At 35.6% G+C, this 17,216-nt stretch overlaps 1 protein-coding gene across 25 annotated transcripts in view; it reads left to right on the top strand.

The window, feature by feature from the left end:
• The window catches only part of IFTAP (intraflagellar transport associated protein), a 59,512-nt gene that overhangs the window by 33,606 nt on the left and 8,690 nt on the right, over positions 1 to 17,216 (top strand). For 13 of the 25 annotated variants that reach the window (XM_005578166.5, XM_065528313.2, XM_005578162.5 and 10 more), the window contains 3 exons: positions 1,576 to 1,730; positions 4,378 to 4,444; positions 16,574 to 16,713. In XM_005578166.5, coding sequence (XP_005578223.2) covers positions 1,576 to 1,730; positions 4,378 to 4,444; positions 16,574 to 16,713 — 362 coding nt within the window. The remainder of the gene's footprint in view (positions 1 to 1,575; positions 1,731 to 4,377; positions 4,445 to 16,573; positions 16,714 to 17,216) is intronic. The other 12 variants (XM_074012567.1, XM_074012564.1, XM_074012571.1 and 9 more) reach the window with 1 other exon arrangement.

Genomic DNA, 17,216 nt, shown 5'->3' with positions numbered 1-17,216 from the left:
GTCCAACAATGGCTTGATTTCTGCCACTTGACTTCTTCTGAATTCCTTTATCACTCTTTTAGTGATCATTGACGTAGGTTCCTGTACTTGCTATTGTCAGAAGAAGCAAGTTTCAGTTTTGGAATGTACCCTGCACCTTAGTTCTTCTTTGACTATTGTAAGCCATTTTTCTTTGTCTCCTTTCTGGCTCCCCGCCACCCCCTGCCCTTTCTGCTTCTTTTTTCTTCTATTCTCTAAAGACCTTTTCTTTTCATTTGCTGCACTAACGCAGGTAGCAAGGCACAGTGGTTAGAAGGATAGGTTCTAGAGTCAGAAGGCAGTGTTCAGATCCCCACTCTGCTGCTTAACCATCTGTATAGCCTTGAGTGAGTTACTCTTTCTCTGCAGGCCTTAGTTCTCTAATCTGTGAAGTGAGGATAGTAACAGTGTCTACTTTTAGTGGTATTCTGAGGATTAAATGAAATGATTCATGAGATGCTTTTGAGCAGGGAAAACGGAAACTGTTTCACCTTTTATTAGAATAGGGTGAGTGCCAGACACTCAATGAATGTTAACCTTGATTATTAATTTTAATATTACTATTAATATTAAAAATAATGTTATGGCTTAAACTATTACCTCAGTGTAATTGATGACCAGATATTTACCTCCTGTGAAATCTCTCCCAGATTTTAACCTACATTTGCAGCTGCTGTTCGGTCATTTCCACTACAGTTTCAACTGGCACTTCAAATGCCACATGGCCAAAGCTAGATTCATTATCTTTTACCAAAATTATTTCATTTTCCCCCACATTTCTTTTAATAGCATCACGATATAATTGTCTTAGTCTCTTAATTTAGGATTACTCTTAGATGCTCTCCTCAGCCTAAGTAGATAATCATGAATGTACATGGATTTAGTACAAATATATTCATGTTTATAATTTTAAACAGTCAAGAATAAGGAATTGGTTAAATAAACTATCTTACATTTTATATAAAGGAGTTCTTGATAACTACTAAAATTACATGGAATATTCAATAACCTGAAAAGAGATACTGCTGGCAAGTTGAGTTGTGTACAGTATGATTGAATTTGGATTTTTAGAAGTGCATGGATACATAAAAAATTTTAGATAGCCACTGAAAAAACTTTGTTATGGCCTTTCTGGCTTGTAGGATTATGAGTGATTTTCATATTTTACTTTTTTTCCCTCACAAGGTTTCTAAAATCATCCATAAATTGCTTTCATATAAAGAAAAAATCCCTCAAATTTAGAAATAGATGGGATAGGTCATATCTAAGAGTCTTGCAAATACTGTATTTTACTAACTTTTTAACATCGCCCAAGAACAGTGCTGGATATGTAATAGGCACTCAGTAAATATATGTTGAGTGACATAATGTTATCTTTCTATCCAATTTTAGAAATCAGTTTTAACAGTTCAGAGTGCTTAATGCCTTAAGGGTTCAGTTTGTAGAATTCTTTGAAAAGTATTCTTTTTTGTTGCAAGGAACTTTCTCAATATACACAAAATAAACCAGACTGGGTGTTGTGGATGTTTTCTAATAGTGCATAACTTCTTATTTCAGAGGATCTTGTGTCCGAAAGGGGAGTGTTTGGAACTGATTCTTCAGAAAACATTTTTACCTCAGCAAAAGTTACTCATAAAAATGAAGCAAATAACTGCCATCTTAGAAATAAAACCATCTTTCTTCGTACTTCATCACAGTGTTTGGAAGAACAGGTAATGCCAACATAGTACATTTATAGAAACAATCTGAGAAGAAAAGAATTCTTCATGAATCAAAAAAAAAAAAAAAAAAAAGAGAGAGAGACCCTACTAAACACTAGATAGTTGTTAGATCTGTAACTCCTAATTCTAGAAGGAGTACCATTGGGGCACTTTATTGAAGGTCATCATTACATGTATTTCATGATTTTGACAGCTATTGTTTATGATGATAATCGGTTATCCCCAAGTTTTATGAAAAAGTTCTTAACGATCTGCCATCTATAAATTATTGAAATTATTTCTTTTAGCTTATCTTCTTCTAGTTGAGACAAAGGAGTTCCTTTCTATAATTACCTGTATAAAATGGGGCTTTCTTTCACCTCTCCTAGATTCATCTCTTTCAAACTCAAGGTGGAATCAGTTATTTTGTTTTTCTCTAAGATTTGGTCAATAAATGTTAGATACTCTTTTTCTAATCTTGAAGACTTTATAGACTCTTCACATTCTCCTCAGCTATAGTTTTTAATTATCAAGGAATTATAGTGGAAACTGTTCTGCTTTTTAAGCCATTTAAGTTTCTAATATCTGCTTCGTCATGGCTTCCTTGCAATATTGTAGACAGAATTGTATATTGTGTTCTTTTTTTTTTTTACAAGGGAACAAAAATCTCTGTGCTAGAAATATGTTTTTATACAGCAGATGCCTATAATTCTTTATTTCCAGAACTTGCTTCCAGAGAGATAATTGTGGGATATGAACTTTTTTCACTCTTTACTGGCAATGACTGACCATTGGGATTATATTATATAGAGAGTCTTTAACCAGCATGTGAGAAAAAAAATGGTTGAATGACATTGTTTTCTAATAACTTGAAAACGTTGTGTTAGCATTCTCTAATTTGTTCATCAGAGGTTCATTGGGATGGGATAGGAGTGGGAAGTATTCCTGTTTTACTCATGAGAAGACTGAGGTTAAGTAGTCTATTGTAGGTTACACTGTGGATGAGTCTATAGGACAGAAGTAGAATCAGAGCTCCTGAAACCTATTCAGGAGCCTATTCATGGCTTACTGAATTTGGTCTGTTATGCTTAGCTAATTAACAAAAATAGGAAGGGGAGTTTTGTCATCTGAAGGGCTACAAGATCAGCTTATTTATTTTCGGTTGTTTCATTTTTCCATCAATATGTGACAGATGAAGGACAAAAAGTATTTTTTCAGATAGTGATGGATGAAGGCCAAAAAGTTGGCAGTTCTTTTCAAGGTGATCCGAATTGGGCAGAAAAGGTGAAGATAAGGCATGATTCAATTTTCTTGGCAAAAACCAAAAACATAACAAACAAACTAAAAACACAGGACTCATTTACTGTCCCTTATACAAAGTTGGAGAATTCAGCAGATTTTGTCCTTGCAAGTTTTTTTTTTGTTTTATTTTTATTCATTGGTGTTTGAATATCTTAAACTATTCTTGGTCAGCTGGGTTCTGGATCTTTTTTCCTTAGAGCTTAATAAATGAAAGGGGTGCTTTGGTATAGCACCCTTAGCACACACCACTAAGTAAATAACAATATAATATGAGAGAATTTCAAAATTTAGTAGTGAAACCATTATATGGAAGATAAATTTTTGCCTTCTCTTGGATGCTAGATAATAACTGCAGGTATGTACTTAAAAGCAATAGAAGTACCATTTAAAATTCCTATGTAATAGCTATGGTCTCACAGGTAGAGCTGAGGGAAGAAGGACCCAGCCTGTCTTTTGAATTACAATTATGAAATGTAAATTTGTAATTTTATGGTATTTTGTTATGCACATGTTTAGGTCATGAGCATAAAAGGCATTGCCACCTTATTCCTTTACTCGGTCTCATTCGTGCCAGTGGTGAGATCATTTTCTTATTTACACTCTTTGATATATTCACTTGAGATGAATTAGTTCCTGTCTAAATCTTACCATTTTGTTAATCTAAAATGTCTCATTGTCAGCTTGCAGTGGAAAGCAGTATTCCATGTGGAATAGTTTTTCATTGAAATGCTGCTATTGTGTCTGTAAAGGTCATTTGCCCTGCTTTTTACCTTTGAAGTAATTTTCAGTTTTATTTGCTCGAAAGAGAAAACACTTGAGTTTTTGCCCTGCTCACCTCTCTTGTGATTTTGTTTTGCATGAACTTTTCTCTCCTGTTTTCTTGAGTTTCTTCTCTCTGGCTCTTCAGAGTGCTGTAAGAAAGCCTGCTGTTATGACAGTAGCCAGAGCCACCACCACCATTTGCTTGAGAGGCAAAAGCAATAAAATGAAAACAAAACCCAGAAACACTGTTTTTGATTGTCATGGTGGTGGTATATATTCTGGGATAGAATCTGGAACAAAGTCCCTTTTTAAAAAGTCTCAGACTACTTTTTTCCCTTTCAATGCAGAGGTCTGACTATGGTGCCATTTTGGCCTGCCAAAATCCAGGTCAGCTTTCAAATTTACTACTTCTTTCAGATGTCTCTTGGGAAAGCACAGTGAACACAAAAGCCTTGAGCTGGGACTCAAGAGTTAATGAGAAAAGTGGATTCAGCTGCTCAGTTAGGTGTTGTGGAAGTGAATTCATTGACTTTTCATTGCAGTTTTTCTTTAGGTCTATTCTGCTTAAAAATGATGTTAATTCTTTTTTTTCTAGGTAAACAATTTCCTAGATTTAGAAGATTTGGACATGGATGAAGAGATTAAACCCCAAATGAGTGAGGGTATGCTTTCTATTTCCTTTCTATACTACCTGACCTCTTTCTAGAAACTACAAATAAGGCTTTAGACAGCTTTCCTGTTTTTGGCAATTCTTACCTCCACCTCTCCTAAGATAGGAAAAACTAAAGTTGTGAGCTATTTTTTTCAATAACAAAAATTTCAGCTGAAAGGTCAAAGCTTTTTGAAGATTGTGAAACCTTTGGTCTTAAATGAAATAAAGGTGTGCCCTCCCACTAACAATTCATCACAGGATTGATTCTTAGGTAATTGTCTCAAGTGGAGCCATTGTAAGTCAACTCTTTATTTCTTAGAAGTACAGTCTTGTAAACTGAGATTATTTTTGAGGGACGCATGAAATACCTATTGATCATAAAAATCATAAAAATATCAGAATTGGTCACAAAAATAAGGCTGTCTGCCTGGTATTAAAGGTTACTGAGGTTGAACCAAGTTTCAGTGGACTTGAGTGAACTAATGTCAAGACCGTCCCACATGTAGAATAACATGCAAAGCCTAGACAGAAAATCTACACATGCTTCAGTGAGCTAGTAGAAAGAAAATAAAAGAAAATCCATTTTTTTGCTTTTAAAAATATTTATTATGTAAATTAAACTCTTAATACTAAAGATATATTGTAAATGTTTCTTCTGAGGCATTTTTCCACATGGGCTGGATTGAAAAAGACTTCATGCTAGTCTGTTGATGTTTATTTAGAGGAAAACTTTTTTCTTTCTAGTTAACATTTCTGGATAGGCATAGATATTCTTTGTTTCTCAAAGGACGTTTGAAATATGTTCAAAATCAAGAGGTTTTTTTTTTTTTTTTGAAAACACTCATTCCTGATTTAATATGCAAGAATATATCAAAGTCAATGCCTAATTTTACGGAAGGAGCAGTTTCCATGGAGGTTTGGTTGTCGATGTTTCACTATTGTTTACTGTCTTTAGGTAGTCATAAACATGATTTATGGTCATTAGTGTTGGAAGGATGGCTTATTTATAATCAGACAGAAGTTAAAGTGACTGGGTAAAGTTGGTTTGGGGATGGTGACTATCTATACGTTGGTTGTATAAACCTCTACTCTAGCTTCTTCAGCTGCTTGAATTTGAGAGGCTTTGGTAACCGGAAGCAATGAATATTTTTATTGTTTTCAAACATCACACTACTCCATGAAGGGATTGCTTCTCAAGCACACTATTAACCAGTAGATGTTGCAGATTCTTTAATTACTTACTTGGTTTAAGTGAAATCAGAGGTCTAGAGGGATCACATCCTCTAGGGAGAGGTTCTCTAACTTTAATACACTGAGTGGCTCTGAATTTCTATAAGAGCAGCATAGGGACTCCAGTTGGATTAGAAGGGAGAGCTAAGGACTTGTCAGGAAGCTACACTTGTAGAGGAAGCACACTGTTTTGGGTTTTGGGTGATTTGGGAGAGGGAACCTTGTTAAAAATGCAGATTTCTGGATCTCCCTCCCAATAGAGAATCTAATTCAGAAGGTCTTTGATGGCATCTGGTGATCTGCATTTTAACCAACACCCCAGATTGCCAGTTAATATTCTATATTATTAATATAATTAACATTTTATATTATAATATAATAATATTAATTAATATAATTATATATACTGGTATATCTATATACTATATATACTAGTGTATATGTAATTAATATTATAATAATATTAATATTATAATATAATAATATTAATTAATATTATAATATAATATATAATATAACACACAATATTGATATTATATTAATAATTAATATTGATATTAATACACTATTAATATTAATCAACATCAATATCAATATATTAATATTAATTTTGATATATTAATATGTTGCATATAATAATATATACTAATATATAATAATGCATAATAATAAATAATATTATTATTTATTATTATTCTTTAAGTCCTAGGGTACATGTGCACAACGTGCAGGTTTGTTACATATGTATACATGTGCCATGTTGGTGTGCTGCACCCATTAACTCGTCATTTACATTAGGTATATCTCCTAATGCTATCCCTCCTCCCTCCCCCGTCTCCACAATAGGACCCTGTGTGTGATGTTCCCCTTCCTGTGTCCAAGTGATCTCATTGTTCAATTCTCACCTATGAGTGAGAACATGTGGTGTTTGGTTTTCTGTCCTTGTGATAGTTTGCTCAGAATGATGGTTTCTGGCTTCATCCACGTCCCTACAAAGAACATGAACTCATCCTTTTTTATGGCTGCATAGTATTCCATGGTGTATATGTGCCACATTTTCTTAATCCAGTCTATCATTGATGGACATTTGGGTTGGTTCCAAGTCTTTGCTATTGTGAATAGTGCCGCAGTAAACATACGTGTGCATGTGTCTTTATAGCAGCATGATTTATAATCCTTTGGGTATATACTCAGTAATGGGATGGCTGGGTCAAACGGTATTTGTAGTTCTAGATCCCTGAGGAATCACCACATGTGTCTGTTGGCTGCATAAATGTCTTCCTTTGAGAATTGTCTGTTCATATCCTTCACCCACTTTTTGATAGGGTTGTTTGTTTTTTTCTTGTAAATTTGTTTAAGTTCTTTGTAGTTTCTGGATATTAGCCCTTTGTCAGATGGATAAATTGTAAAAATTTTCTCCCACTCTATAGGTTGACTGTGCACTCTGATGGTAGTTTCTTTTGCTGTGCAGAAGCTCTTTAGTTTAATTAGACCTCATTTGTCTATTTTGGCTTTTGTTGCCATTGCTTTTGGTGTTTTAGTCATGAAGTCCTTGCCCATGCCTATGTCCTGAATGGTATTGTGTAGGTTTTCTTCTAGGGTTTTTATGGTTTTAGGTCTAACATTTAAGTCTAATCCATCTTGAATTAATTTTTGTATAAAGTGTAAGGAAGGGATCCAGTTTCAGCTTTCTACATATGGCTAGCCAGTTTTCCCAGCACCATTTATTAAATAGGGAATCCTTTCCCCATTTCTTGTTTTTGTCAGGTTTGTCAAACATCAGAAGTTTGTAGATGTGTGGCACTATTTCTGAAAGCTCTGTTCTGTTCTATTGGTCTATATCTCTGTTTTGGTACCAGTACCATGCTGCTTTGGTTACTATAGCCTTGTAGTATAGTTTGAAGTCAGGTAACGTGATGCCTCCAGCTTTGTTCTTCTGGCTTAGGATTGTCCTGGCAATGTGGGCTCTTTTTCGTTCTATATGAACTTTAAAGTAGTTTTTTCCAATTCTGTGAAGAAAGTCATTGGTAGCTTAATGGGGATGGCATTGAATCTATAAATTACCTTGGGCAGTAAGGCCATTTTCACAATACTGATTCTTCCCATCCATGAGCACGGATTCTTCTTCCATTTGTTTGTGTTCTCTTTTATTTCACTGAGCAGTGGTTTGTAGTTCTCCTTGAAGAGGTCCTTCACATCCCTTGTTAGCTGGATTCCTAGGTATTTTATTCTCTTTGAAACAATTGTGAATGGGAGTTCACTCATGATTTGGCTCTCTGTTTGTCTGTTATTGGTGCATAAGAATGCTTGTGATTTTTGCACATTGATTTTGTATCCTGAGACTTTGCTGAAGTTGCTTATCAGCTTAAGGAGATTTTGGGCTGAGACGATGGGATTTTCTGAATATACAATCATGTCATCCGCAAAACAGGGACAATTTGACGTCCTCTTTTCCTGATTGAATACCCTTTATTTCTTTCTCCTGCCTGATTGCCCTGGCCAGAACTTCCAACACTATGTTGAATAGGAGTGGTGAGAGAGGGCATCCCTGTCTTGTGCCAGTTGTCAATGGGCGTGCTTCCAGTTTTTGCCTATTCAGTATGATATTGGCTGTGGGTTTGTCATAAACAGATCTTATTATTTTGAGATACATCCCATCAATACCGAATTTATTGAGAGTTTTTAGCATGAAGGGCTGTTGAATTTTGTCAAAGGCCTTTTCTGCATCTATTGAGATAATCATGTGGTTTTTGTCTTTGGTTCTGTTTATATGCTGGATTACGTTTATTGATTTGCATATGTTGAACCAGCCTTGCATCCCAGGGATGAAGCCCACTTGATCATGGTGGATAAGCTTTTTGATGTGCTGCTGGATTCGGTTTGCCAGTATTTTATTGAGGATTTTTGCATCGATGTTCATCAGGGATATTGGTCTAAAACTCTCTTTTTTTGTTGTATCTCTGCCAGGCTTTGGTATGAGGATGATGTTGGCCTCGTAAAATGAGTTAGGGAGGATTCCCTTTTTCTATTGATTGGAATAGTTTGAGAAGGAATGGTACCAACTCCTCCTTGTTCCTCTGGTAGAATTCGGCTGTGAATCTGTCTGGTCCTGGACTTTTTTTGGTTCGTAGGCTATTAATTATTGCCTCAATTTCAGAGCCTGCTATTGGTCTATTCAGGGATTCAACTTCTTCCTGGTTTAGTCTTGCGAGAGTGTAAGTGTCCAGGAAATTATCCATTTTCTAGGTTTTCTAATTTATTTGCATAGAGGTGTTTATAGCATTCTCTGATGGTAGTTTGTATTTCTGTGGGGTCAGTGATGATATCCCCTTTTTCATTTTTTATTGCATCTGTTTGATTCTTCTCTCTTTTCTTCTTTATTAGTCTTGCTAGCGGTCTATCAATTTTGTTGATCTTTTCAAAAAACCAGCTCCTGGATTCATTGGTTTTTTGGAGGGTTTTTTGTGTCTCTCTCTCCTTCAGTTCTGCTCTGATCTTAGTTATTTCTTGCTTTCTGCTAGCTTTTGAATGTGTTTGCTCTTGCTTCTCTAGTTCTTTTAATTGTGATGTCAGGTTGTCAATTTTAGATCTTTCCTGCTTTCTCTTGTGGGCATTTAGTGCTATAAATTTCCCTCTACACACTGCTTTCAATGTGTCCCAGAGATTCTGGTATGTTGTATCTTTGTTCTCATTGGTTTCAAAGAACATCTTTATTTCTGCTTTCATTTCGTTATGTACCCAGTAGTCATTCAGGAGCAGGTTGTTCAGTTTCCATGTAGTTGAGCGGTTTTGATTGAGTTTCTTAGTCCTGAGTTCTAGTTTGATTGCACTGTGGTCTGAGAGATAGTTTGTTATAATTTCCGTTCTTGTACATTTGCTGAGGAGTGCTTTACTTCCAACTATGTGGTCAGTTTTGGAATAAGTGCAATGTGGTGCTGAGAAGAATGTATATTCTGTTGATTTGAGGTGGAGAGTTCTGTAGATGTCTATTAGGTCTGCTTGGTGCAGAGTTGAGTTCAGTTCCTGAATTCCTGTATTATATATAATAATATAATAATACATAATAATAAAATATAATAATTATATAATGTGTTAATATATTATATGTTAACATATATAAACATATAAAACATATGTAATCTATATTATATGTAAAATATATGTTAATATAATTAATTTGAGGATAACACGTGGAGACAAATGGTTCTAGTCTGCATGTAATACATATGCAATATAAAATAAATTTCATAAGAGGGCACAAAAGTACATGTTTTGGGTGCTTTTGTGAATGGTTTAAATTTTTCACTTCTTGCCAATATGAGAAGTCTGTATATTGACATAAACCAACATAGCCAACAGATCTGATTTTTCTTATGTCAATCTTTGTTTTTTGAGATGGAGTCTCACTCTGTCACCCAGGCTGGAGTGCAATGGCAGGATCTCAGCTCACTGCAGCCTCTGCCTCTCAGGTTGAAGCAATTCTCCTGCCTCAGCCTCCCAAGTAGCTGGGATTACAGGTGCATGCTGCCACACCCGGCTAATTTTTTTGTATTTTAGTAGGGACAAGATTTCACTGTGTTGCCCAGGCCGGTCTCAGGCAATCCACCTACCTCAGCCTACCCGAGTGCTAGGATTACAGGCGTGAGCCCCTGTGCCCAGCCCGTCAATCTTTTAAGTTAGCCTTTTTACCTTCTCCAGTATTTTCACATTGCTTTCTTTAAATATTTTTTTCAAGTTACATTTTTCAATTAACAGATTTATTTTAAAATATTGATAAAAACAACTCACTAGTAGGATTTTTCCAGAAATCAGATAACAAGCCTTCTTATATTTGTGTATAAAAGATTACTGAGGCTGAACCAAGACTTGAATGAACTAGTCAAGACCTTCCCACACATAGAATGACGTGCGAAGCCTATGCTGAAAATCAAACTAGGCTTCAGCAATTTATTCTAATTACTGAAAAGGCCACCAGGGCTTTACAATTTTCATAATGTACAATCTGGGTCATTTAAAGGAAAAAGAAATTAAATAGTTTGTGCCAAGGTGAATTTTATTTTGGGCCTAATTTGTATTACACTTCAGGAATGTGAGCAGAAGGCAAATACTTATATCAGATGGGAAATGTGACATTTTAAATAGTCAAGTTGCTTGTATAATTTTGGCAGCTGGGAGGTTTACTGATTAGATTCTGTTGTTATTGTTTAAGCAACAGATTTGCCTGGGGCAACAAGGAAGTGGTTTGCATATTGTTTTTCTACCACTGACTTTATTTGTTCACCCCATTCACTCTCATAAATATTCTCCAAGATTTAGGAGCATGATTCTTTTCTGATATTTGTTTTATCATTTGGCAGCCCAGGTGGAAAGATTGGAGACGGTTTTTCAGTGGAGCCAGTTCTGTTAAGCAATGGTATTAAGCAGTTTTCTGAGGTTAGCGTCTGCCACAGAGTTTTGTGCACTGTGTTTATTTGATATCAAGTTAACCTATTCTTCCTTTTTTGAATTTGAGATAAGGTAGTTAACCTGGTGACTGTCAGGCCTCAGACAAACTGGCCCAAACTTTTACCCAGCACGATTATTGTTTGGATCAGTTATTAGTTATTGTGCTGAGACCATTAGAATAGGAAGATTTTCTGTTCATCTTTATTTTTATGCTTCTTCAGTGGGCCCAGCCCAAGTAGCTCAAGAGACTTTTTTTTTTTTTTTTAATCTACTTCTGAGATTCATGCTGTCTTACACACATCTCTTGGCCAGTGGGTGTACTTATGCTGTGACTGATTGTATTGCTTGAGAATGGGCACTGATTCCTGCCCAAAGGTTGGCAGCCTTGTTTGATTTTTATTTTCAGGTTCTCCAGTACTGTACTTCTGCCTTAGTCCATTTATGTTGCTGGGTAAAGAAAAGAGATTTATTTGGCTCGTGGTTCTTCAGGCTGTGCAAGAAGCATGGAGCCAGCATGTGCTTCTGGGGAAGCCAAAGGGTAGTCACATGTGCAGAAACTGCATGACGAGAGAGGAACTGAGAGAGAGGGAAAGAGGTGCCAGGCTCTTTTCAACAGTCAGTTCTCTCGGGAACTAAGAGTGAGAACTCAGCGAAAACTCACTCACTCAGGAGAGAATGGCACCAAGCCATTCCTGAGGGATCTACTCTCAAACCAAGCACCTCCCTCCAGTCCCTACCCTCCAACATTGGGGATCAAATTTCAACATGAGACTTGCTAAGGCCAAACAAACCATATCCTAACCATAGCAACGTCCAGTCATTTTTAGTCCATTAAAGGGATTAATTGCCATTAATGAGCAAGTGCATACAAGTGATGACATTGGTTACCTCTTTCTTTTTCTTTTTTTTTTTTTAAAAAAGAGGTATTTCTTAATTTGCAACTTTAAGCAGCTTTAGGCTACCCCCGAATGACTAGGGACTCTTATTCAACACATATTTAAGAACTGTGGCTGAAATCTTGGTTCCTCATCCTTCTCCAATGCCTTTAAATAGTTGATTTTTGTAATTTATCTAGCTTTTCTAGTTGTTGATAGTGGGAGGGTTGGACTGACATTAGCTAGACCAGCGGACTCCTGAGGGTGTGGTCTGGGAATCCCTCAGAAACCCTGAGGTTGGCAGGTCATGTGTTGATGTTTGCATTGAAGTTGGAAAAGCAATGATGGGTGAAGATGCTGGCACCTTAGTCTGAATCAAGTTTGTGGCACCAAGTTATACTAGCAGTTGTCATCTTCACTGTCATAAATTTATAATAAAAAACAAATGCCAGTTTTCATTGAAAATTTCTTGATGTAAAAATTATTAATTTTATTAAATCTTGATTCTTAAGTATACCTCTTTTTAATGATTTTTGTGCCAAAATAGTAAGTGTTCATACGGCACTTCTGTTACATACTGAAATACAGTGGTTGTGGAAAAACACTTGGGTGATTGAGTGGTGTGCTGAACTAGTTTATTTTTCTCTTTCATGAATCACCATTTTTACTTGAAAGAATGACTGACAAACTATATTTCTCAAAAATGAATAAAGTGAGCCTGTCTCTTCAAGGCTAATAACTAATGGTATTCGTTGCCAATGATAAAATTGGCAATGCATCAAGTGAAAATTAGATTTTTAGAGAACTTGTATCTAGTACTGTGAGCTTGACAGCTTCTCAATATTTAAAGGCTTCTCTGGCAAAATTGGTGATATTAACTAATGTGATTTTTATACTGTATAATGAAATATGTCAAAATTTGGAAGATCTACATAACACAGTGAACCAGTATTTTCCAAATGACCAATTAATAATGTTTACAAAATTATACATAGGAGAAAGATCCATTCAGTGTGCAAGATAGACCAATGGATTTTAATGTAGCAGTACAAAAAGTTCACTGACATGTTTTCAGAATGCTCATTGAAAATAACTTTTGAAAAACTTTATCATTTTTCAAATGGTGGTGTAGTATCAAAGAAAAATATCCACAACTATATAAAAAGACTATTAAAATACTCCTCCCCTTTCCAACTGCCTATCTGTGTGAGTCTGGATTTTCTTTACTTCAACTAAAAAACAGCATATTTCAAAAATTGAATGCAGAAACAAATAGGGAATCCAACTTTCTTCTGTTCAGCCAGATATTATAACAGATTTGAAAAAATATAAAATAATGCTTCTCTTCTCAATATTTTCTGTTTCTAGAAAATAGACTTTTAATAAAAATACTTATTTTAATATATAACTTGATTATTTGTAATGATTCTAATATACAAATATTAGAACACTTGTCAGTTTTAATTTCTAATATGGTGAGTGTTGATAGACATAACCCATATAAACAAAAGCTCTTTGGGATCTTCAATCATTTTTAAGAATAAGAACTACTGAACGAGACTATCATAGCTGGAAGCTCTATTTAGAAGTGGCCTGGATGGCTAAAGTATTTTTTATCTATATCCTTTTTGTATTAGGATGCCCAAACTTTCAGGAAATTTTGGCCGTTTTATGTGGTAACAAATGAACACACTGGTTAATTTTATAAATATGCCAGGCAGATTAAATATTATTGTATATAAAATTTCAGATGTCAAGTAGATTGCTCACTTTGTAACACTGTATTAGATTACATGGCTATAGTCTTTGACTTTCTGATCATTGACAAAATACAGAGACAAATGGCATGAATAGCTACTTTTTAAATAGTAGAATTTCTAAACATATGGTTGAGAAAGAAGAGATTAAAATACTTCAACCAGTCTTGCCGTCCAACCTCAAGATTCATTTTTGAAAGTGTCCCTGACTCTACAATGCCAAGATGGTGGCATTTCATTAAGGTGAAAACAAAGCCTTTGGTTGTTTTCGAAACAACGAATATGATCAGATTAAGTCTCTTAAAGCATTTCTGTTTTAGAAGGTTATACAGAGAACTTCAGAAATTTCATTTCCTACCATGAGTGAATACAGTATTTTTTTCTCCTGAGAGAATGTGAGTATATATATAACCCACCCACAATTGTAAAATGGCTAAATGATTGCAGTAGTTTTCTTTATAACATATGCCTTGCCAGGCTCTTCTCATTCATATTGTTTTTGCCCTTTTATAAATCTGTCATCTTTAGAGTTAGAGCCATTCAATTTTTTCTTGATTATTCTTTGATTGACTTTATATATGAAAGTCTTATTCCTGTAATGTTTAGTTTTTGAGGGTAAGGGCTATACTCATTTTACATCATCCACAACATCTTATTGGCAGGCAGACTCTTGATACTTGCCGTTCAGTTTAAAAGTTGAGGTGTACACAATTCATTTTCTATCTCCAAGTATTTGTTGAGAATTCGCTATGTATGAGGTGCTATGTTAGGCACTAATAGATATGCATTGGTGCATTTCGCTTTGACTCTGAAGAAACAAATGACAAGAATTTAAGACATGGAGAATACTGAGTCTTGTCATTTTGAAAGAATTGTTCCCATGGCAGTAGAATTATTATGAAAGAAACCATTTTTGTTGAAAATCCTACTTTCTTGGCAAATAGGTTAGAGAAGTGAAGTTTCAGTAAAGAAACTGCAGAGTTAGCCTCCTCGCTGCACAATACTGTCAGCCAGAACAATGATTTTAAATAGCCCTGAAAGCAGACTTGATTTTGATTTCACATTTGAACTGATGTTTGCTCTGTCAGCCAGTGGTCAGGTAGATAATGGTTTTCATGTTGAGAGGCCCAAGGCTTTCTCTTGTTGCTTTCCTTGTTAGTGGGTCCCTCACCAGATTTGTACCAGTCCTGGGCTATTACACGAGGATGCTCAGTGAGGATTTGGCTTTGAACTCATAAATAGGTGCATTAGAAAACCAGTCTTCCCACCAACCTCATTGAATTTTAAAATGTTGTTTCTCTGGGTATGAAATGTTTGGGAAATGTACTTAATGTTGCCTAACCATGCTAATGTGTTATAGTAATGACATTTCTTGGTTCTGAGTTTGAGTGTTTAATTTGATCCAGTAAAATAAAATATGTAATGAAAATGCTTGTTTAAAAGAAGTTCGTAATGTGGCATTGTAGGATAAGAGCATGGGCTCTGTAGATAGACTGCCCAGCTCTGCCCTTTTTAGCTGTGGGATCTTGAGTGAGGCTACTGTCAGTGTTTAGAGCTCATTGCTTGTAGAACAGGAAATAATAGAGCTTTGGGAGTATTAGCAGAGCTAAAGCATACAAAATGATGAGTATGTAAGTGTTGGCTATTATTATTGTTTTTATTTCTGCTAATTAATGAAATCATAGTCTAAAATTTCAATAATTAGCCATAGCAGAATTACCTTCTTTGTCATTTCCCCTCCACAATTCTATTTCCAGGCTGTCTGTTTTCTCTGTTGCTGGAGTCATAAGAATTTTGTAATTATATTTTTTTGTGTGTGAAGGGGATATCTATAGTGTTGAGGGATTCATTTCAAATAAGTTTCAGTTTTTGAACAGCAATACCTGCTCAATTATCTCCCTATGCATGCTGCCATTTGCAGCAGTCAAGTCATGCCTGTTACTAATTAATCACTTCCATTGAGAACTTAATTAGTGCCTTAATTAGGATCATCCTTGAGAAGTGGGCAGCGTCATCCAGAGTCGCCTCCAAGTTATTGGCTAGTTCTAGCAAGCCCTTCTGTTCCTATGAAAACAGGCTGAGTAGGAAACCTGTTGTGCTTCTATTTGTTTTTTTGTCCTCCTTGAAGAAAGCTGTGGAAGATCATCAGTTGTCTGTGATGCATGCATGTACTGTCACACATGCAAAAATCAGGAGACATATCCGCTTATAATAGGTCAATCAGAACTCCAAGATTGGTTATTGAATTCTTGAGATTGTGCTTAACAAGCAGGAAACACATTGCTGTTGTTCTTTGCAAGTGTTGAAAATTAGACCATGCATTATGAATATGACAGAGTATTTCATTTTTCTGCTGAAAGTTAAAGTACTTTCCTTCTGGCATTACTGTTTTTTAATATATATTTTTGAAATATTGCCATATTGTTACAGGATGAAATCAGCACTCCATTTTCTTTCTCTTTATCCCTTCAAGAAAATATGGGAAAATGAAGCAAAAGTAACATCTTACCACCTTATTTTCCTATAAAAGTAGAAATTGAGTTGAGAGTAAAAGGGACAGTCAGGTTACTCCAAAAACAGTACTCCTCCAGACATTTTTGGGGGACTCTTAAGTTTGCAACGATAAAATAAAAGTAAATGCACTAATGGCTTCTATTGTGAGGAAAGGACAAACCCTTGAGTCCAGTTCCCAAAGGGGAACAGGCATTGTGAAATGGACCTACTTTACATGAGCATATTTGCTTCATTTTCTTTGACTTCTGGGCATTTAAATGATTTAGGTAAATTGTGAACTTGGCGAAGGGCTCAACTGAAATATTTTGTATCCAACAGATTTGCTGCTTCTTCCAGGAGAAGTGGAGCAGGCTGCAAGCACCAGCATTCCTCCCTGTATCCCTTCTGTAGCCCAGCCTCCTACCTGTGAGGTGAAGCCAAAGCCCGCTGTAAAAAGAATGGACAAACAGACGGAAGAGGTACTCTACAGGGAATTCAGTCATTCTCTACACTGCCTTGATTTTGTAATTCATCCCTTCAAAGAAATGCTGTATACTTTTGTATTTGTCTAAGATTTGGGAAAATATAAAATTCAAGTTGCTTAATTGGTCCTTCTCACAGCCATCTATCTCAAATGCATACATTTCTTTTTAAACACATAGCACAATTATGTTTTTACGTGGAAACCATTTTTGTTTTACAATGTATGCAGTGCTACAGATCTGTGCTACCCAAGGACTACACATAGAAAGGATGGACAGTTTTCTTGCCCTTTTTAGTCTGAACAGGCCGTTTTTATTATTATGGATAAGGTTCTATAAACTTTTGAATGAGTTAAGGTAAGGCCAGGCTTCTGTAACAGAGAATCCCAATAAATTCAATGGCTGAAAAGAGATAGATCTTTATTTCTCTTATTTAACAGCCTATATAGAGCCCTTAAAATGAGCAGGTGGCTCCTTTTTGGGGGGTCATTAGGGACCCA

The sequence above is a fragment of the Macaca fascicularis genome, chromosome 14 (assembly GCF_037993035.2).
Source record: "Macaca fascicularis isolate 582-1 chromosome 14, T2T-MFA8v1.1".
NCBI classification, from domain to species: domain Eukaryota; kingdom Metazoa; phylum Chordata; class Mammalia; order Primates; family Cercopithecidae; genus Macaca; species Macaca fascicularis.
Note: the sequence above shows the minus strand (reverse complement) of the source record. Positions and strands in the feature narration are given on the sequence as shown.